Genomic DNA, 24,306 nt, shown 5'->3' on the forward strand with positions numbered 1-24,306 from the left:
GGCTTCATTTTGATTGTTAGTCATAATTTTCTTCTTCTTCGTCATCAATTGAATTGTCATCACCTTCATCGCAATCTTCAATATGGATATCATCTTCTTCATCGACATTTGCATGTCCGCTAAAGCTCAAAACAACATTCAATTCCTCTACGTCAACATCAACAAGACTATCATCGAAAACATGAAAATTTGAATATTCTTCCAATTCAATCGAAGGAGTAACTCGATATGGTTCAACCAACTCACTAACTTGAAAGACTTCATCTCGCTCACTTGTGTCTTCGTTCTCATCCTAAACAACCTCGACATGACCCCGGGGTTTTTTTTTTTAACACAAACAACCAATCCACTATTGATCGATCCTTTCTAAATGAAAGGGTGTATGTGTAATAAACTTGTTGACATTACTTTGCGAAAACAAAGACATTGTTTATGTTACGGAGTCTAGCTTTTGAGTTGATTTCGACTAGACCATAGTGCGGATCAACTCTGATTCCTCTATCAGTCGTGTCATACCAATAGCATTTGAATCAAAACACTCTATTCTGCTTGTTATGATATTGCAGTTCGATGACCTCTTCTAATCTACCATAGTAGTCAACTTCTAACTCACTACTAGTGGATCCCTTAACATAAACACCGCTATTGTATGTCTTTCTTCATTACCCGTATTCTTCAGTATGGAAAACATATCCATTGACAAAGTACCCGTTGTAGCACTTACATTTTCTTTCAGGCCCCAGGCTTAGTGAAGACAATGACTTAGGCACACTCCTTCCCATTTGATAAACCCTGTATGTAATGTACATCAATAAATAGTAAATGAACGAGAATCTCGTAATGACATGCATACATACAGTAATTTTGCAAGTTAGAATGAGTTTGTGATAATGCTTACATATGTTCTGAACTACGTGGCAAATTGTTCATCTTGTAATTGAAAGATCTGGGATTCGGTCAGTTGTGAGTTATTAGAGAGCAAATATTGTCGATGTTGCCTGCAAGTGATAATGAGTGTATGATATTACAATATATAATTAACAATATATTACTCACAAAGTTTAATTAGTATTACACATATATAAACTTACTAAATAAAAGGTTTCAGCTCATCACATTTAAATAGAACATAGTTATGTGCTTGTTTGAACTCTATTTCCGACAAATATCTTCCTCTTACGGCATTTTTAGGTGTGGGTCGTCCAGTATTAGAGAATATTGACAAGTTTCCACTGGAAGGCACTTCACTGCCATCATCATGCTGTGGAACGCGATTGATTCTCGTTCTCAGATGAGGTTCAAAATAGTATGAGATAAATGTTGAGATCTCCTCAACAATATAGGCCTCACATATCGAAGCCTCAACATGCGCCTTGTTCTTAACCTTTTTCTTGAGATTAAACAAGTACTTGCATTGAATTAATCAAGTATTTTCAATTAAGAAAAACATAGAAAATACTTTTATATATGAATTACATTACAACTGTAATATCTAACCGTTCGAATGGGTATATCCATCTATATTGGACCGGTCCTCTAGCTTTTGCCTCGAACGGTAGATATATAGGGAGATGCTCCATTGAGTCAAAAAATGATGGAGGGAATATCATCTCAAGTTTGCATAGTGTCTTGATGATATTCGTTTGAAGCCTCTCAATGTGATCAACATTCAACTTGCTGGAGCATATATCTCTGAAGAAATGACTGATCTCCGTAAGTGTATCCCATATTCCCTTTGGCAACAAATCACGAAAAGCTAATGGGATGAGTGTTTGCATAAACACGTGGCAGTCATGACTATTCATTCTATACAATCTGCAGTCCTCTATATTAACCAGCCTTGATATGTTCGATGCATGTCCATCTAGAAAATGCAGACTCTTAAGCCATTTGTAGACTAGCAGTTATGCGTTTTTCTCTAACATGAAGCTTGCTCTTGGTTTTGCGACCCATGAGTCATCGTAAACCAACTCCATATTTTTACGGTTATAGTATAAAGTTATATCCAATCTAGCCTTGATGTTATTCTTTGTCTTCCCCTTCACATCCATGATGGTGTTGAAAATGTCAAACATGTTCTTTTCGATGTGCATGACATCAAGGTTATGGCGGAGCAAATTGGTCTTCCAATAAGGAAGCTCCCAAAAGATACTTCGTTTTACCCAATTATGGGTCAAACCAAAACCAGAAAACTTTTGCTTACCTGATTGAAGGCTAAACACAATGTCACCGTACTCTGATACAACATCATTCAATTCTTCACTAGAAAGATACGGGGATGCAAAATCTTTTTCAACTCTACCAACAAAGAAATCTTTTCCGTTCTTTCTATACCTGTGATTAAGTGGCAAGAAGTGACGGTGACAGTAAAAAAAAGAAGCTTTACCTTCATTTGCTAGCGTGAATGCCTTGTTGTTTTCCATGTAGTATGGACATACGAGTTTCCCATACGTGCTCCAACCAGAAAGCATTCTATAAGCTGGAAAGTCATTGATAGTCCACATCAAAGCCGCCCTCATAAGGACATTTTGTTTCCTCGATATATCATAAGTCAGAGCTCTAGAGGACCACCACTGCGTCAATTCATCAATCAACGGTCGAAGACAAACATTTATATTCCGCCCCGGGCTGCTTAGACCGGGTATGACAGTAGATAAAAACATGAACTCCGGCCTCATACACATTCCCGGTGGCAAGTTATAAACTGTGAGTATGACTGGCCAACAAGAATAAGGAGCAGCAAATTACCCATATGGGTTGAATCCGTCTGTACACAACCCAAGACACACATTCCTTAATTCAGCTGAAAAGTGAGGATGCACATTGTTAAAGAGTTTCCACGCTTCGCCGTCAGAAGGATGCACCATCACTCCATCAACCGCATCATGTGATTGGTGCCATATCATGTGCTCAGCAGTCCTTGGTGATATGAATAACCTCTGCAGTCTAGGTGTGATCGGGAAATATCTAAGTTTTTTATATGCAACTAGAGTCTTTCCCCTGCCAGTTCTAGGTTTGTAACGGGAATGCCCGCATGTCATGCACTCGGTCATCTCAGCATTTTCAAGGTAGTATAACATGCAGAAGTTAGGGCACATGTCAATTTTCTAGTATCCTAAACCGAGGGGTTTCATCATGGACTTCGCAACATAGAAGTTCTCTTTTAGCTTGTTCCCTTTAGGTAAAATGCTTCTCCCCCATTCAATAATCTTGTCATACCCGGCCTCACTCAACCCGTGATCTGACTTGATGGTAAACACCTGTGCTACGGCTGATAATTTACTGTGGTTTGTACAGCCATCCCATAATGGTTCGTCAGAATCTTTCAACAAATCAAAAAACCTAGCTGCATCTGCATTAGGTTCTTCTTCTACGATTGGACATTGACTGACATTACCTTGATTCATTCTCGTTGCATCCATAAACATATTTTTATAAGGATTAGTGTTTTCATTTGCCGCTTTATGCATGTTGCTAGCACTAGAAGTAGACCCAACCACCGTTTCTCCCATTCTCCTCTTACTAACAAATACTTTTCCATGTGCATACCAACATTGGTGATTCTCCATAAACCCTTTGTATAGAAGATGCATCATTACAACATCTAGATACAGATATTTTTTATTTTGACACTTCCTGCATTGACACCTAATACCGCCTCCAGTAAAATTTCTGGGAATAGATGTTGCGAAATTAATAAAACCCTGAACCTCGTTACAATAATCAATCCTCCATAATCGTTGGGGTGAATCTCGATACATCCATGAACGATTATCCATGACTTATATCGAGCCTCTATAAAATTATGATGACATCATATATTAATTAACTAAGTTAGGTAAATAAACTTGCAAAAATATTACTTTACCACTCCAACAAACCAATCACAACTTCTCATAAATATTAAATATTCATTATCATTTATCAACGTCCATACAAATTAATATATATAAATTTACAGAAATTACCACTCTGCAATACCATTGATAAAACTTTAAACGGACCCATTAACAAAGCTCTAAATTATTTCAAAACAGAACATGTAATTAGGTATTTCCATAAAGTTTTAACAATTTACAAACAAATACAATCTTACAAAATCTAAAACAAACCATAACAGGTATAGAATTATACATTCATATACTACAAGTTTGTTGAGAAATAACAATAAAACATGTACATCTACTAACAAAATACATATACTAAAAAAACAATAAAATTGACATTTAATTCAATGTTAAAATTTAAGAAGATAGAATTACTTATAAAAATTGATAAAATCCGTCGATAAATCAGAACACGGATGTTGTGACCACAAAACTTCAAAAAATATAATTTGTTGTGCTGAGATGAGGGAGATTTTTGTTGGGGGGGAGGGGGGCTGGTTGTTTGCAGATGGGAGAGTTGGGATTAGGAAGAAGAAGGAGAAATAGGAGAGTAGAGGGTCGGTAGAGATGACATATATTAACTTTTTTCGACGGTTTCACCGATGGATTTTCCATTAGTGATGTCGTTGGTGATTCAATTAAACCTTCAATATAATTTAATTGAGTCCACCAACATCTAATTTTGGATTTTTCTTTCTCAAATTGAATTTTCTTTGTCAATAGAGCTATCAGCAGTCAATAAAATACTGCCAAATTTTAATTTTTGTATTTTTAAACCTCCCCAACCAAATTTTAACTATTTTCTTAGTGTTCTAGCATCCTCTTTCCACTGTTATATTTTTTTATTTTTTTGTATTATATTGTTTTTTTTTAAAGAGAGGAAAAAATATGAATTGAAGAATAACTCAAAAATAAGTTATGACATTCTTCGTGCACAAGGGTGAATCTGGATAGAGAATATGAGTTGCTAAATGTTTGATATAGAATACAAAAAAAAAAAAAAAAGAGCAAGAACAATTTCTCAACTACAAGCAACTCGGTAGTCTACGTTATACAAGCAACATGATGGATAAAACCCAAACTTACAAAAACACATAAACATGCATTCTCATGGTAAAGAAATTATAATCCCAACTATAGTATTTCCTTTATTGTGCCACACTTTCATTGTATACGAGTACAACAACAAAATTCAACAAAAAAAAAAGAGTGAAACTTGACCTACGGGAAAACAGAGTATCGCTGCATTATAATGACATATCTCTTTATATAGAAACGCCTTTCGTCGTTCCCATTCCAAGAATTTCGATGGAAATTTAAACTACAAATCCGGATGTTTTGATGCATTTTCAACACCTAATATATTATAGGATACTAACACAACTCTATCTGCAAAATTAAAAAGAAAACCATCAAATTAATATAATAAATTATCTATTTAAACCTAATAAAACAAATTAATACATTTATAATCAAAGAAATCATGTGAAGAGCAGGTCTACTAGCGATTAAGTTCAAAATTACTGAAATTATGGTTTTTTTTTTGTTGCGTTGAATTGATTGGAATTTGTTTAATAGTGTGAGGGAGTTTTGATTTGAGATATGAGATTTTAGGGTTGGATGTTTTTCCATTTTGGAGACTGATTTTTGCTTCATTCTGAGATGATATTGTTGTTGTTGTTTTATGAAAATGATGCTTGCGTTTGTTTTCTAAGGTGGCGTTTGCTTGCTCCATCACTAGATGTCTGTGGTTCAGAGATCTCATGTTGGTGGCTTTTTGCTTTTATGGTGGCGCGTGTCTGGGGGTGTGTACGCAGGAGAGGCGGTTAGAATTTAATCAAGGCTAAATTTTAAAATACTTCCCTGAACTTAAGTGAAAAAAAAAATATCCTTGAACAATTCCTTGATTTTGCACCCTAAACCTTATAATTTTTTTAATTTACTCTCAAGCAAAAGAAATTGATAGAAAAACTCAGTCTTGGTTCCACCAACAAGCCTTTCTTAAACATGATTAAGATTAATTAAGGCTTGATTTTCATTATTTACTATCCTTTTAAAGTCTAACTTAGTTCATGTATCGCGAAAAAGTCCATTGAAAGCTTTTTTGAACTTCTTAGCTCTAAGCCTTATTATTAGACCAACTGAAATCTCAAATGGATCCTTTAGTGTTGCTTGGATCGCATCAAATCTCCTCTCCAAGAGAATCCATTGACGATAAGATCATCATTTTCTATGGCCGACCCCAAGTTTTCTCTCTCCTATCTAATTTTCAGTTACCTTCTCTCTTTTCTCTCAACTCTGAAAAACTAAAAACATGTGAAAAATAAAGTTTTAGAATCAAAACATAAACACCTAAATTGAACCTTTTCATGTCTTAGGAACAATGAAGATTGCAATATAAAGTAATAGTGCAATCCATAGTGCCTTGGGTCTTGCTACATGATGTAAAGGCTATAGTTAAATGCCCATCTCTTTTAATATATCGTATAATTTTAAAACAAAATTTCCGTAATAAATCTTACATATTAAAATGTTAATTGATTAGAGCTAAAGTATGGATTTTATAAATGATAAATAATTGGTGATTTATGTCAAAAGTAACAATCATTTATGTCTGTATAAAAACAATCTGTAAAATATTATTTCAATAGCATTATTTACAAGAAAAAAAATAGTTTAAATATGAAAGAGGTGTCATTGGAGATGCTATTTAGAAGAGCCAAATTGATAATATAACTATTTGAATAGTATATAAATATAGTTTTTTTGTTTATGTGCACTCAAATGATAAAAAAAAAAACTATTTAGAAGGGCCAATTATATTTCAATATATTTGATACACAACTATTTTAACTTAATATGATTCGGTTTACTTGACGGGTCTGAAAACAACTCGGATGATTCTCAATCAATCTAATATTAAAAAATAAAATAATAAAAATAATAATAAAATAACCCAAGTCAACCCGGGTAAACTCTCGAGTTATGAGACTAGAATAATCTCATAAAAAAGTAAATTAAAAAAACATATATTTAAAAAAATCAAAAGAAAAAAAATAATGGAAAAAAATACAATGAATAGTGTTTTAGTATTTTTGCAATACACAGTGGGAATAACATTTTGTTTAGCACTTCTCCTAGAGCATATAAAATAAGCATTGAAGAGCTAAAATAATATTTTATTTTATTTATAGCTCTTCATTTAGCATTTTGATGCTATTATAGTTAGTATAGGGTAAAGAATACTGAAAGATTATTGTGGAAGTTGATTCGAAGATGGCTGTTGATATAATTCTCAAGCGTTCGCATTTGGATAGATGCGATCTGCAATTTGTTAGCTCGATCCAGAAGTTTCTGTATCATCCCTGGCAAATTCCCATGCATCAAATCTATTAATTAAGAGGCCAATTGGCGTGCTGATTTGATAGCAGTGAACCCTGTTAATTTTCTCTTTAGTGAAACTCTTGATGTTGTCTTAATTAAACTCATCTGCAAGGTTGCAACTCCTAGATTGTGCTAGTTTTGTCGTGTTTTTGTTTTTTATTGCCAACGTTTCACAAGTCTATATATTATGAGAACTGAGAGCAGCAATTATTTAGAAAGAGGAAAACTACGAGGGAGTACTGGTCGAAGACAAAACCACTCTTAAAACATTGCTGAATGGCAGAAGTAGGTTTCAGAATACAGCAGAAATAGAGAGGTTTCCATTGACAATGTTTCTCCGTTGGGACCCTCTCCTACATGCAGGCATGGCTTGGATTTGAGGTGCCAATCATGGAGGACAATATTGTTTTCTACTTTGGGTCGACCCTTCCATGCATGCATATAGGCATATTGGCTTGGATGGATTCATGGGACAGGCGATTTGAGGTGCGCAATGCATTGGGGCAAGGCTAAGATGGATTCATGATTGTAAAGTCCAGCCCGACCTCATTGGTTAATTGGAAGATTACAAATTTTAGACCTAACTCAGATTGGTTGGTAAATAACTTGCCATGCTTTTATCTCGATGAGACAGACCTATTTGATTTGTCAGCTTTTTAGTTTTTATTAATCCAATAGTTAAATTCAATCCAAACTTGACTATAAACATTAATAATAAAAATACTTGGCCATGCTTGCTTCCTCTCTGATACGAAAGAAGATGATGCCAGATGGCACCGTCACGGCCGCTTGTCCATATCGCTTCCTTTTCCTAGATTTGTTTTTTGTTAATTGTTAAAGTGATATGTTTTTTTTTTCCCCACTAGAAATTAAAACAAAAGATGAGGGTGTTGTATCTATTAGCTTGATTTGTGGTTGCATTGATGAAGAGGAGAGGGTTCGTAGCAAGCAGATCTCTAGATAGGGGATCATAGTATATAATACAGAGAAAATACGTTGTTAATTTCAAAAATTTATAAATTTTATTTTGATTCAAAAGGGTTTTTTTTATTTTTTTATTTATGAAATTGAGAAATAAAAAAAAATCATCAAAACATAATAAAAGAGATAGAAGGTTGTTAGTTGACCATCTTCTACCCATAAAAAAGATTATTCTTTATGTTAATAGGTATTTTTTTATTCTTTATTTTGCCTGAAAAAATAAATAAGGGTTGAGAGGTGAATTTTTCATAGTGTTTTTCAATAAAATTATTAAACACGCTACATACAAATTGTTGAACTTTAGATTAAATATTCATATTTTGATATATTTTAATGATAATAATAAAATAAAAAAAGAACTAATAATATGTCTTGTTGAGAATAAGTTTTAAATATGTTTATTCAAAGAACATATCAACAAGCACAATAGATTTAATGAAAAAATCCATCAAGCAGTTTAAGAAGTAAGCAAAGTGAAGACTTAGATTAAGTATTCATTTTAAGTTCTCAATGTAAATCTTTTATATCCTACTGAATAGGACAATTAAAATGAACTCACACATTTTATATACATTAAATAATTGATATATCATATGATAAAATCTAAGATAAACAATTCTGAAAATTCATCTAGGTTAATTTGTCAAAACTGGAATTCTGCATGAACTAGTTGGATTATTTGGTGAACTAGAATTCTGCATGACAAGTCAACCATTTGGTATGACCAAATGATCCGACTGACCTCTTATTCATCTGTGATGAACACCTGAGAATTCTATAAGAATCGGTTGATTGATTGGCTTGACCAATCTAAACTGGTCGACTATTTAAGTCGTCAATGAGATTATAATGGCTATAAACGATTAGTTTTTCTTGGAAACATATATATAACTTATATAATTGAAAAAATAAAGAGGGATTCTGAACATATATGATATAAAAGCAATTCTTAAAGTAAATACACTTTAAAATAATCAATTTTTTTATTATACTCTAATTTGTGCTATTAAACTTTCACAATCTAGCACAAGAGTGTTCAACCTCATTCTCACTACACTTAAACACCTTCAAATTCTATAAATGTTATCTTGTGAGATATAGAGATATTAAATCTTTCAATTGTATTATCTATCTATTAAGAGAGTTAGTTGTTAATCACTCTTGTAAACCTTTGAGAATTAGCTAAAAACTTTTGGTGTTGGTGAGGTCATTCCAGGAAGGAATAGTCTTGAAGAGGATATATCTTCAAGTGAGAAAAATATTGAAGAGGGCATATCTTGAAGTGGGAAAAATCTTGGTTGGATTTATCAAGTTGGAAAAAATCTTAAAGAGAAAATATCTTCAAGCGGTGAAAAATCTTGGCGTGGATTTATCATGTGGTGTAAAAATCTTGATGTGAATTCATCAAATTGGTATTGTACTCTTGAACTTGAACTAGTAAATAAATACAATACGCAAGTACGATTTAGTACTTGGGGTCTACATGTAGGCTTGTCGAACTACATTAAAAACGAGTTTGTAAATTCTCCTCTCTTATCTCTGTACTTTAAGTACTTTAATTATATTGTTGGTTATTATATTTATTTGAAGTAATTTGCATTATTTGTCAATATTAGTGATACATCTAATTAACTCCTCTCTTGGGTGTTATAATTGCTTTAATCCTTAAACAACATAAATATAATGAAAATAAATAACTTAAATGTATCATTTTAAAAACAAGAATAAAATTATAGTTTAAAATAAAAAAAACAATATCAAGCATTTTTTACAACCCTTTGTGATTTTTATTTATGTTTTTTTTGTTAAATTTTATTTTTGGCTTTTCTATGAGACTTTTTTATCATTATTATTATTGTGTGATTATATAAAAAATAATAAAAAAGTCCTAATATATTATTCTTATATTTTTTGATACATTCGCGGCATAATAATAAAACCATTAAAGTTTTTTTTATTAATTTTTTCTTTTATGACTCTCATAATCTTTTACTTCTAAATATAAACACTATGCTAAATTGTAAAAAACAAAAAAAGAATCACATTAATAGAATGAATAAGTTTTAATTAAAAAGATGTCTTTTATCATTATTTTAAATCCTTTAGAGTTTAGTAGATATTTATTGTAATCACCTTCAGTTTTTATTAAATTAAGTGCATTACTAAAAAAGTATATTTTTTTGTTCATAAATATAGATTAATAAAAGAAAGAAGGATTATAATAGAATATTATTTTATTTTGATAGAATTTAAATTATTAATTTCCAAAACAGTTATTGACATATACTGAAGTAAATAAAAATGAATAGTTCCAATCAATACTATATTATATATCTCAATCTATATTTATCTTTCACCTATCAATTTAGTTTTTGATTGGAGTAAATATTTTATTCTAGTATTTATTTATATATATAATTCATGATGTGTTTATTATACAAATGCATCAATTTTTATGTTCATATTAAAAAACAATTAACATAAAAACACATTAATAATATTTATATTTGTATATATTAAAAAATAATTTTTGATGTGACTCGTGACAGAATCATATAAAGTTGACTAATCTTTTACTATTAAGTGGAGCTTAATAAAGCTATTCTTTCGTACCCGAAATGAGCTCAAATCTGAAAACAAAATTGAAAACATAGTTTTGAAACCCGACCCAGTCATCGACCCGGTTAAGTGATTGGGTCACAGGTCAGATGAGTTGACCCTGGTTGACCCGGGTCAACAAAAAAAAAACCTATAAAAAAAAACACATAAGTAATTACACTACAACACTTACATAAACCAAATTTAAATTATAAGCCAACAACATAAATTTAATTCAATATCCAAAACACAAACCAAAATATTTAAATTCTAAAATATTTAAAACAAAATATCCAACAACATAAATTCTAAAATATTTAAAACAAAACATCCAACAACATAAATTCTAAATCAATAACATATTCACTTTTGTTGAATGAACACATTAACTTCTTCTGTGTCCATAGGAGCAAAATTTGGATCAAATGTCGATGGAATTAAGCCAATCTCATCAACACCTAATAAATCATCAGCATGCTCCTTTGAAACTTCCTCGTCACAATCATCTTCAATATCATTAACATTTATGACATCTACATTTCAAACATAATTAATAAATAAATATTATGTGTTCAACAAAACTTTATTTTAAATAATATTTATCACTAAATAATCAATCATTAATTACCATCATCTAAAGTATCTTATATGGTCATAGTTGATAGAGCTTGGTGAAAACTCTCTACTTCTTTAGTTGTCAAGATTGACGGGTCATCTTCTACTACCCAATTTTCAATGTCACAAATTGTCTCAACATTAATTGGATCATAATTTCATCATTTCCAATAATTTCTATATATTAAAAGTGAAGATAAACACAATATAAGTATTAATAATGTTACTAAACAAGATAAAATAATATTTAAGGAATTAGAGAAAAGAAAAATACTTTTGTTTCAATCTTAGATTGCAGTGGACGTAAACAAGGTTATTAAGCCTTTGGTGCTCCAATCTATTTGTCTTCTTGGAATGAATATGTTCAAACATACTCCAATTTCTCTCACATCCCAAAGAACTACAAGTTTGACTTAACACTCGTATAGCCAACTGTTGTAGATTTGGAGCGCTAGTTTCATATGTTATCCACCATTCATCTATACAAAAAAATAATAAGTAAAAAGAGACTATGTCAAATAATATTTTTAAATATAAAAATTATATACTTAGAGGCATAAGGGTGCGATTATTTATTGCGGACACTCGACCAAAGTTATGTTCAGCATTCCTAAATAACTTCATCTCACTTGTAATCTTACTTTGCAATGGTAGATTTCCATGTGCATACTTCTCAAGAACATCTAGAAGTCCAGAAATAGTGCTCATATGTTTATCCATTATATTTGCATCATATTGAAATTGAGGATTCAACCAAAATACCGCTGCATAAAGATTTCTATAAAATTGTCCATCCCACCGATTATTGATAATGTCTATGAAAGGTTTCACTCTAGCCTTTCTCTTTTGAAATCTCCTAACCATTTCTTCTTTTGCATGATGAATAGCATCATACAAATATCTCATCGAAAGTCTATCATCACCATCAACCATTCGTAGAACTCGAATTAAAGGCTCACTCATTCGCACAATTATTGCACATTCTTCCCAAAACAGAGAGTCTAGCACACTCTCAACAAACTTTTTTCCTTTGCTATCTTTAACATAAGCAGATGAGATCCATTCTCTAGATGTCACCATAGCTCTCAACTCATCTTTATGAGCTAAAATGCTTTGCAATGCAATGAAATTGGTAGCAAAATGAGTAGGAGCTGGACGAAGTATTTCTTTTTCTCAAGTGAACTTCCTCATCAAATACAATAGATAACAATGATTATAAATGTACTTTGTGATACCAGAAGCATGCTCAACAAAACAACAAACCAACTGCAATTTACCAATGTCCTGGAGTATGAGGTTGATGCAATGAGCAGCACAAGGAGACCAAAATATTGAAGGAAATTCTTCAATCAATAACTTGCCAGCAACAATATAATTTGTAGCATTATCAGTCACCATATGCACAATGTTTTCTACCCCAACAAACAAAACAACCTCTCTAAACAACTGATACAACAATCTAGCAGTCTTTGAGACATCTGATACATCCACGGTTTTCAAAAAAACTGTTCCTTTAGGACAATATACTAAGAAGTTAATTAAATTCCTCCTCTTCTGATCTGTCCATCCATCAGCCATTAAAGTGCAACCAATCTTCTTCCAAATGTCTCGATAAGTCTCAACATAAATCTTGACTTCATCAATCGCTTTTGCCAAGTAATAACCATGAATAGCATGCAAGTTTGGTCCTTTATTACCAGGACCCATGGCTGTTACAACATCTATGGCATGCTGATAATACACAGAATTAACAGCATTAAATGACACACATGCATCAATCATCCACTTCGCTAAAGCAAGATCACACCATTCAACTGTTTTCTTCCTTTGCCAACAATTCTGAAGAGACTTTTGAGCACCAGGAGTTGTTCTCAGCATGAAATATATCCCTAATGTTGCAGATTTCTTCTGCTTTCCACAACTTGTAGTCAATTGTTTTACAGTACTGGTGCTTTGAATCTTTTTCTTTTTTGTAACCTTCGGTGGTAATATATGTTTTTTAGTACTGACATCCTCATCATCCTTATCATCACCATCATCATCACCATCATCATCATCTTCTAATTGCCTAATCATCATCTCTCCATGCTTCCTTTGTCGTGCATTAAATGGATTGAATTCTGCTTGCATTTCTCTAACTCTTTTTTTTTGTTTCAGCATTTCCTTTAAGATTCAAAAGTATTTGATGTCGAACATCAAGAGGACATTTACGACATTATTCAACTTCTCCTTTAGCTCCAGTTAAATATTGCTTAAATCGATTAATGCCACCACCCGCAAATACTTTAGCACAATATAAACAAACTAATTTAATTTTTTTACACCCAACACTAAGTTCAAGAGCTTCTCTACAATGACCCCATGCCAAATCTGTTCTTCCTCTACTACCACTTGACATGGAAATTGAAGGTTGAGATGATTAGGTCGTTGAAGGATCACTACTTGGAGTACTACCATTATGTAAAGACATTTTAAGGACCTAACATAATTTATAAAAGGAAATATAATTTGAAGCCAAATCACTTTGCAATCCATTAATTAGATTAACAATGACAGCCTCATCAATCACACATAACAAAAAAATATTATGCTTCCCAGTAAATTTTATCAAAGCTATTTTCTTATCCTGAACTAATAACAAGCAACAAGATGTGGAAAATCAGCCAGCAGTCAACATGAGAAAGTATTGAGAAAGGAAAGTCTGATGCCACAGTAACTCTAGCAAAAGTTGATAAAATCAACTAATTAATCAATGTCACAGTAACTCCATGAAACACAGTTAACTAAGCACAACCAGCTTAAATAAAAATCTAGAGAAGAATCGATGCCACAATAACTCTACCAAAAATTTACAGAAGCAAAAGCAGAACAAACACAGCAACTTTCAGGCCAGCATATTAAAATCTGTACAACTTATGTTTGCTTAAATTTACAGTCAACTATAAAACCAAACAAACATTACTAGCCGAAATGTTTTAAACATAATCAATAATTCTTACAACAATTTCAATCTTTGGCTATAACAGTTCTTAGAACAAAATAGTTTCAATCTCTGGCTATAACAGTTCCAAAAGCAAATGCTTCGAACAAAACTAGTTTCCTCATCCATTTTCGACACTTCCTAATAGCAGAGGATTTATTACGCTGCAGAAAAGAAAGAATAGAGAAACATACCTGAGGTTGAGATGATTGGGCTGCGAATGAATCAGCAAATAGCAAAATGATGCCAGAATTGCAAGTTCAAAACATGGCCAAGAATAAAGAAAAGAGAGAGTGAAAGAAGAAGATTCGTGAACAGAAACAAGAGTCTAACCTTTTTTTGCAGTGAAACAACAATGATCAAGACGTCTTCTGCTCTCCTCTGCTCCTCAGCGATTGAAATTGATTTTTTTGTTAATTAGGTTTGCTCTGTAATCAATATGCCCAATTCTGCTTAATTGTTCTTCGTCGTTTTGGCTTTTAAAACAAAGGCCAAAACCACGTCGTTTAACATCTATCAGTATAAAAAAAAATAGACCGAGTCTCAGCCGGGTTTGACTGGGTGGTCCAGGTCTCGGGTTGATCGGGTTTCACCAGGCCAACTCCCGAGCGGGTTTTTGCCTCCACTCGAACCGGTCCCAAGCCGGGGTCAGCCAGATCCCGGATCGACTCACCGGGCTGGTTCGGGTTTTAAAACACTGATTGAAAATTCACCAGCTAGTTGAGGCCATGCTAGGCTGCTAGGCATTTGTTCACAAAATTGCTTTTATTTATTTAAGGGTAAGGGATACTTTCTGACCATGTGGAAGAGATTTTTTTAATTTATTATATTATTGACTCATTAATTTATATATTGATCGGTCAGAAGACTCAGAACTTACTTAAAATGAATGGAATCTTAAACAAAATTATAAATAAAATTTTTTTCAATAATATTTAAGATTTTTTAAAATATTTATATATATACGAGAAGTAGAATCTTAGATAATCTGTATTTTATAATTAGAGTTTTTTTTTTTGAGTGAAGATAATTTTTATTTTAAAAAATATATATTATTTATTGTTGAGATTTTTTTGCATAGAAGCATTCTTGAAGTGATCCTTGGACTCTGGCAGGCTATGGATCCGGTGACTTGGGTATTCTTGGAATTATGGTCACATATACTGGACACCAGAATTGCTGCGTCAGGTCTCACAATATTTATGGTCACATTTACTGTACAGCAGAATTGCGGCCAAGGAAAGCTTCCAAGTCGACTGGAGGAGGTTAATTACTGTAGCTGAGATAGTGGGGAGAGCTGAAGGCAGCCACCGGAGGAAGAGTGGAAAGCAACCATAGGGGACCGCAGCAAAGGGCTTTAAATTTGTAACAGGAATAATTGAAATGTACAGACAAAGTTCACAAATGCTACTGTTTCTTAAATTGTTTCCAGAGGGAAAGGGAGAGGAGAAGGGGACCCTTGAAAATAACTCCTGTCAGTGGTCCTCTAGGAATCCCTCCGTTAGACAGGCAACCAATAAGAATTCATTAAAGAGGATGGGCATGAAAATGTTAGCCAATCAACACTGAGATAAGACTATGTTATGGGTCCCGAATAGGACGACCAAAGCCTTGTATATTCCACATAACAAACCACCAATAGGGCACGGGGCAAGCTAGCGAGCTAGCTTGCTTTTGCCAAAGAATAAAAGCTCCACTGCTCTCTCCATTCAATAATTGTATATCAATTGGCCCCAAGATAAATACTTCAAGGGACACCCTAATACTCTTCGCAATAGTCATTTTGCATTCTTGCTTTATTTCATAAATATTATGCTCAGCTAGCTCCTCTTCAGTACTTAGGCCAAGCATAGTTAGTACTTCAATAGTTGTCTCACAACCAAATCTTTGGCATGATCAGTACTGGAAGGAAAGCGGCAAACGCCATGGGAGGCAAGACGGCAAGAGCTTGCGATAGCTGTTTACGCAAGAGGGCACGCTGGTTTTGTGTAGCAGATGATGCTTTCCTGTGCCAAGCCTGTGATGCATCGGTCCACTCAGCGAATCAGTTAGCAAGTAGACACCAAAGAGTCAGGCTGGAGACCGCATCATCATATAGGATCAGCAGTTCATTAAACACTGATCAGGATTATTCTCCACCAGCATGGCATCAAGGGTTCACAAGAAAGGCAAGAACCCCAAGGCATAACAGCAACAAGTCTTTATTGGTGCAACAACTGCTCAAAGATGATCGAGAGAAAGTCTTGAACCCTCTTCCTCTTGTTCCTGAAATTGGAAGTGAAGAAGAGCCAAATATGGCTCCTGATGAGAATGAAGATGATCAGTTGCTTTGTAGAGTTCCCGTGTTCGATCCGTTTGCAGCAAAAATGTGTGATATAGTAACAAGTGAAGATGAAAATATGGTTGTTGAGGTTTATGGACAGGAAGGAGCATGTGGCTTGGATAACCTACCAGGGTTTTTGCCTTCAGACATGGATCTTGCTGAGTTTGCTGCAGATGTTGAGAACTTACTGGGACGGGAAGCTGATGAGGAATACCATGATACTAAGGATTTGGAGCTGTTAGATTGTAGTAAAGGGGAAGATGAAAGACAGTTTTGTTTCGCGGACAAAGTAGTGAAAATGAAGGATGAACAAGAAATGGAAACTATCATAGATTGCCATTTTGATCAAGATTTTAATATGGCAAGAGAGTCATTGTTGGGTTGGAATTTCGATTACGAGACACTGGTGGACGGAGATGAAGAGGTGGAAGAGAAAAAGGTGCCAGTGCCTGAGACAGAAATGATGAATAGTACTGGATACAAGGAGATGAAGAGGAACGTATCTTTAAGGCTTGATTACGAGTCAGTCATCATCGCATGGGCTAACCAAGGCTGTCCGTGGACTACAGGAAGCCGACCAGAGCTCAACCCTGATGATTCTTGGACTGATTCCATGGTATATATATACTTCCCTCATTTTCATTTCAGGTTTTTTAAACATAAAATTTCTCGGCGGGGGGAGGAGAAAATGTATAGAAGAGAAAATCAAGGAAAAAAATCGGAAAAATATTTTCGTTGTCCCATAGTATGCTAATCATATTCTCTTGTACACCTTTTGATTATAGGTTGAATTTTTCAAATAAGATGGTGCAGCTCCATACATGCCCTAGCTAGCAAGTTCTAACCTATCTTCAGGATTTTTTAAAAAAAATCCTCAAATTTGCAGTGCACAATGCAATTACCCTGTCATATATGATCAATTAGTCTGGCGTAGTAATTTATTTTTAAAATTTATTAGCAGTAAGTTTTGGTGGATATGTGATTTTTTTTTTCTTTTCTATATGATATTATAGGGTGCGTGCCCTAAAGATGTTAATAATCCATCCGGAGGACTGGGGAGCCATACAAGAGGTGGAGATGGGGAAAGAGAAGCGAGGGTCATGAGATATAAAGAGAAGCGAAGAACACGATTGTTTTCGAAAAAGATAAGGTACGAAGTAAGGAAATTGAATGCAGAGAAAAGGCCTAGAATGAAAGGCAGGTTCGTCAAGAGGACATCCCTCATGGGGACTACTGATTTTCCTTGACAAAAACACAGTTTTAACTGCCAGCATCGATCAGCGAAAGCTTGAATGAGTTATTAGGCTCATTAGTATCAAATTTAATCTTACTAACAAGTGGAACTAAATTTAGATAGATGTCACTGTGACCTCTCAGTCTCCGACGACATGTTACTGTTTGGAAGTTCAAAGTGGGAGTTACATGGACATGCTATGAAGAAGTCAGCCTTAACAAGATGAACTGTTTTACAAATTTCTTGTCTTGGAGCTCTTCTGTTTGTTCATCGATATATGTTGTGCTTAGGAAATTTTGGAGATTAATACAATCTCCCTATTAAGGAAAATAGTTTGACAACATTGTAAATATACTAGGTGTCTACTATTCATTGAAGAAATGCTTGTTCTTCAATTGCGAGCTTTAGCTGGAATGTATTTCTTCTGCACAGCAGCTCATTAATATTTTTCCTTTCAAGCTATAAAGTTATCGCTACCATCTATTTCTTTCTGAATTTCTTGGATTTGTTATTTATGTCAACAAAAGCTAAGAATATTTTTTTCCTTGACAATTAAATGATATGTATTATGCCAATATAAAATTCAATCTTGGTGCAGATGATATATTAAGGCGACCTATTAGGTAGAAAGGGATAAAATTAAAAAAATTAGTTGCTATCTAATTTTATGATAACTAGAAACCCTAACAGGTTTTTCAAAGGCTCTAAGTAAGAGCTGATTATGTAACATAAAAGATAACAATCATCTCATACATCCTATTTAAGGTGAGTTGTTTTGTGTCTGTTTTTCATGATAGAGGTGCCTAAAGTGTTTACACGCTAAGGCTTTGCCTAAACTGAAATAACTATTGTTGTTGCCTATTTTTTACCACACAAAAAATAAAAATAAATAAAATCTAAAATACAAGAGGATAAACTTGAAAAAAGCCTAAAAGATTAACCAAGTTGGTGGTAAAGGACCAAAATAACAAGTGAAAAAGTTGGAGGACTAGAATGTATAAAATTAACAAAATTAAAGACCCAATTCTGATTGACAAATGACTCATTCGGTGAATTTGTTTTATTTGGGGTAAAGAAGTACAAATTAATTTGGATAAGCAAAGACTTAATGAGGATTTTGGAAGGCTTAATTAATTTTATTTAAGGACTTAATTGCAAGGAAAATCAGTTTTTGGATTAATTTGGGTGTTAATTGGAAGAAATTGAAGTTTAGGGACTGAAATTAGACCTTGAAAAGTTTAATTAGTCAAAGTAGGGGCTTTATTGTAAAAAATTAAGGGTTTGAATAAAGAAATTCAAAACCAAGGATCAAATTGTAAAATATGTGAGACTTCAAGGGTAGAAATTGACCAAATTAGAGGCTAAATTGAAGAAAATTGAAAGTTCGATGGTCAATTAAGAGTAGAAGTACACAAATCAGAAACCAAGGACCAAGATTAAAATGTCACTAAACTTTAAGGCTGATAATAAAGTTTGACAGGGATGAAATTACATAAAATTAAGAGTTTATGAGGTAATTATAGGTGCAATTAAAAGTAATTAGAAGAATAGGAACTAAAATGAAATCTATTAGATCCCAAATTAAAAACTCTAATTTCTAGAGGTTTAACCTAGATGACACATCGTTCATCCATTGTTCATCTCCTTCATTGATAGTTTTGGATGATTGGGTTGGCACATTCCAAGAGTTCGTTGTAGAATTCTAAACCTCCAAATGGCACGAGGTTTTTTGAATCTTTTTTAGTGTTATTATGTTTTCTAGTTTAATTTTGATTAATATGTAAAAATATTGTTTTTATTGTTTAAATCTTATTTGGAGTTGTTGTTGATATTACTAAGTATCAAGATAATATGTTTTTGACTGATTTTGATGAAATATGGTAGTTTTGGATTCTGTCAAAAGGTAGTAGGTAATAGGTGTTTGATGCCTTTTCAATTTTAGTTAGTGTATGTTTTTTCTAAGAATGGTTTAGGTTCCACGTGTTCAAAGAGTCACTTTTGAATTGAAATTTAATGTTTTTGTTGGTTGCCATTGGGGTTGCAGTTATGAAGTTGGAATTTAATGCATTTTTGTTAAGATTTGATATTTTTTATTAGTTCTTTGGATTCAATTATGCTTGGTATTGGTAATGTGATTTATGATGACAAAAAATAGTGTGTTTAAGGGTCTGGAATATCAAATATGGGTTTTGGCATTAATTCTTCAGTTTCTAGAAATTTTCCAGATTCTGGGTTCATGTTCTACTCATGAACTTTGCCTTAGCCTCTTGCTTTTTAGTTGTTTTGGGTTAATTCTTGGTACAAACATGTTAGCCTATCAACTTTAGCAAATAATCTAGGGTTAAAACCCATCAATAACATGTATTCATGCATTTAGATTATAGGGTTCTTTCAATAGCTCAAATACATTTTGATTAAATTGTGGCTTTTGAGTGTTAATAGAAGAAAACGGTTGCTTAATTCTTGATCTACGCATGATTACAAACAAAACCTTGCCCTTGATTGCCTAAAACCTTGTCTAATTTGTGATTTTTGTTTGAATGTTTACCGTGTTCTTCATGTTCTTGATGTTTGATCTATTTTTTGTTAGAAAATTTTTTGTTCTTGCTCCTTTTTCCCTTAATATCTCTTATCATACTCCAGTTCTTTCGGTTATGTAATTGCTTCCCAACATTTTTCACCAGGGTTGGATCCTATCCTTCTATTTGTCCTTGTCTTTTTATACATTTTTCATCAAGTCATTTCATTGTATTATCCTTCTACAAACATCATTTTTTATCTTCTTGTCAAAAAGAATAATATATATATAATTGCATGTCCCTATTTTACATTTGAATCATTACTTGGGGATTATTTGCATTCTCAGAATTATACGAAATAATCATCACTATGTTAAAAGTAAGGTAAGCCCTTTACTTGTAAGTTTTCTTGCACATGAACTCGAGGAACACACACTGGTCCAAATGTTCCTCCTATGATTTCCAAGCAATAAACATCAGTACCTGGTCAATCAACCATCCATTTTATTAATCTATAATGAATCCAATTTTCCACGACTTATGTGCTCCACACAAAATTCCATCCATTCCACCTAAGATATAATACCAAGATCATCTATACATTAATACACTATTTGCTCTACTGCTATCTTTTTTTCATCTTCTCTCAACCAAAAAGTTTCTCATATTTACTCATCAAGGCTGTTAAACAACCCAAAACTTCTTACAACTAGGCTACCATGATGACCTTGATTTCACTCCTTTTTAAGACTACTAAACCTAATTTCATTTCACCATATTTCACTATTAAAACAACCTTGGTCGTATCATGTTTAATTTGTCAAAACATTATTTACCTAAGTTATATATATGCTTGCCAAACAGTCACCATTTACCCCATAATAAGGCTGCTAAATAGACACAATTCCCATCACCATAAAGCCATCATAACATACACTATGTATAACACACAATTGGACCATTAAACAACCACCATTTCTCTATTACCATAGAGTTGCTAACACAATCTTTCTTTTTTCTCATTTGGGTTTCACAAATCGAAGCCCTTCATTTCCCAATCTATTATATCCATTGTCTCATACTTAGTCCCCGCTCTTGCAGTAGACTTATAACTTTTCCTTATCAATAGTCCCTATTCTTGTGGCTGACTTTAAGACATCGGACATTCATCCCTACTGAAGCGGCCACTTTAATTCAAGCTCATGATAAATTTTACTTTTATATCTTTTCTTATTAGCTTGTTCATGTTATTAAATGATTCTTCAATATATACATATCGTGATATAACAATTGTAAAGATCTAACTAAGAGTACATCTATTTTTTTTAATCTTGGGTAACTCTTCATTCTTTTAACACAAGGAACAAACTAAGACCTCTTCATGACTAAAATCAATTTCACTACTTTGTTCCCAGTTCAAAACCACCATCCTTATGCTTAGCATCTTAGTTTTAAGCACTAATAGTCACCCTATACTAGGGGCTGACGTATTTCACATTAATACTAGTTCTCGCTTTTCCAACCAATTAAATTTCATGATATCAATAGTCTCCACTCATATGGTTAACTATACAACCTAATATCAATTGCCCCCACTCATATGGCCAATAAGAATGACATTAGTCCCCATTCATGTAGCCGAGCATAGTCATAAGAAATTCCAAAGTCCCCACTCATGTTGGCAACTTTAAACCTTTCTCCCATTATAACCTATACTTGATTTTCCTTCTTTTTCTTTCTTACTTCTTTTCTTGCTTTTTTTTTCTTGCTTTCTTTACAGCAGTATAACTTTATAAAATTAAAGAAGTTTGAACCACAAAACTCTGAAAGTAAATAGTTAAGGCGTCGAGCACTTGTCTCTCATAATGATCATTCTCTCCCAGCATAAAGTCTTATTCATGTTGTCCTTTCTGAATCACATAACACAATCCTGTCAATACTTTTTACCTAGTCTGAATAAATTGAACCATGTTTTATGTTCGCAATATATTCCATATACACACATATCCAGTAATATTATGCTCAAGAGTATGCTAACTTTTTATACATTAAGACTTTATAGGTGTATTTTCAACTTCCTGTAATATATTTATACTCATTTATGCCTTTCAACAAGGTTCAAACTTTAAATTAACCTTTGTGTTCAACCACATGACTAAATAATTTCTATATTTTGAACTTTATGCTTGCATTAAAGCATACTAAAATGCATTCAAGTTTCTCAAACATCCATAACCTCATTTGGTCATGTTTAACCTAATTTCCAAAAAACATTTGTTTACAAATTCTTCAAGGTTTCAAACTAAACCTTATTTAAAATACACCTTTTTAACATCCATTCATCTATTTCACACAACTCAAACCAACAAATTTCAAGTTAATTCCTTCCTTTTTACAAATCAAAGTCTCGATCAAAATGGAGTTTTTCTACCCTTTAATTTTCAACAAAGTTTTCATCAAAACTCTACTTACATGTACTTTAGAACATTTGTATATTAAATTTAACATCATTTTGGATCAAAAAACTCAAGTAACCTTCCCCTTTTAACAAGTAATTTTTGGCCAACACAAGGGGTTCATTCTTTTGGAACTTTATTTTATTAAAACAAGAATTATCCTTTTTCATTCTCTTAAATCCTAACCTATATAATATAATTTAACAACACATTTTGATTTCCTTAAACATGCATCAATACAAAGAAATCAACGATAAAAACACATACCTATGACTTTATGATGGATTTGAAGAAGTTTCCATGACCATTTCTTCCTTTTTCTCTTTAAAACCTATACCTTTTCTCATTAAATTTCTTTATTTTTCTTTGTTTTTACCCCTTAAAACTCCTCTTGTTTTAATTTTCTCTTAAGAAACTAGATAATCCTCATTTAAATCTCTCAAAATTTGATGAAATCTCTCCTTTTTTGCGAGAAAACGATGAAAAAAATCCTTATCTTCCTACAAGGTTGTTATTGTCAGGTTTTTAAAGCCAAATGGGAGTGTTGTTTCTTTAATTTATGATTTTGTCACTCATTCATGCTTATGTGTATTTTTCAGATAAATTACTCAATCATTAATTATTTTTTCCCAGTTTTTCTTATTGAATTCCTTCCTCATTATCCCACAAACCACTTAGGATAATTTTCTTATTTTAAATTGTATTTACTTCATCTTTTCATAGCTCATTTATTTATCGGACTTATCATCATTACATGGTAACATTACCAATCTTTAACTGATGGTTACACTTACACTTTTTTGTACAATCCTTTATTATCTTTTATTCCTCGTTACCACACTAACTTCTCAAGATCATTTTCTCATTCTCAAAATAAATTTATTTTAAATTTGCATTATTATTTCCTCCAATGAAACTTGTTATCGGTTTCACCGACATTACAGATTTTGAATTAAAAACTCACAATTCTCATATGAATCTCATCAACATTTTTAAATTTACTCATGAAAATCATCCTCTCCATTTTGCATAATATTCCATATTATTCATATCATCTATTCATTTCTCTTCATCCTAAGTTTTCATTACTCGATGGGGGTCTTACTACCTTCAGTCTGATGTTTATACAAAGGTTTACACTCCACTTTCTCCCTATTTGATACCTTAAAAGTCATTGTCTCGGTATAGCGATCAATATTGACATGGTCCATACTTAACCAATCTATTCATAGAATTACATCAAAGTCATTTATTTATAAAGGTACTGATTACCTTCTAGGTATAACCCCTTATTTGTACATTACGCCCCTTATACATATTGTTTATATC

At 32.8% G+C, this 24,306-nt stretch overlaps 2 protein-coding genes across 2 annotated transcripts; one reads left to right on the forward strand and one right to left on the reverse strand.

Annotated features, from left to right (window-relative positions):
- Positions 1–11,213: 11,213 nt before the first annotated feature.
- On the reverse strand, positions 11,214–13,595 carry LOC133676049 (uncharacterized). Its single transcript, XM_062097617.1, has 3 exons — positions 12,743–13,595; positions 12,107–12,631; positions 11,214–11,356 (listed from the first exon to the last, which is right to left on the reverse strand). Exons 1-3 carry the CDS (start codon positions 13,593–13,595, stop codon positions 11,214–11,216), a joined length of 1,521 nt encoding a protein of 506 aa, XP_061953601.1.
- Positions 13,596–16,102: 2,507 nt separating this feature from the next.
- On the forward strand, positions 16,103–18,497 carry LOC133676223 (zinc finger protein CONSTANS-LIKE 6-like). Its single transcript, XM_062097847.1, has 2 exons — positions 16,103–17,384; positions 17,782–18,497. The coding sequence occupies exons 1-2, from the start codon at positions 16,338–16,340 to the stop codon at positions 18,013–18,015; spliced, it is 1,281 nt and encodes a 426-aa protein (XP_061953831.1). The 5' UTR covers positions 16,103–16,337; the 3' UTR covers positions 18,016–18,497.
- Positions 18,498–24,306: the final 5,809 nt, after the last annotated feature.

The sequence above is a fragment of the Populus nigra genome, chromosome 16 (assembly GCF_951802175.1).
Source record: "Populus nigra chromosome 16, ddPopNigr1.1, whole genome shotgun sequence".
Taxonomy (NCBI): Eukaryota; Viridiplantae; Streptophyta; class Magnoliopsida; order Malpighiales; family Salicaceae; genus Populus; species Populus nigra.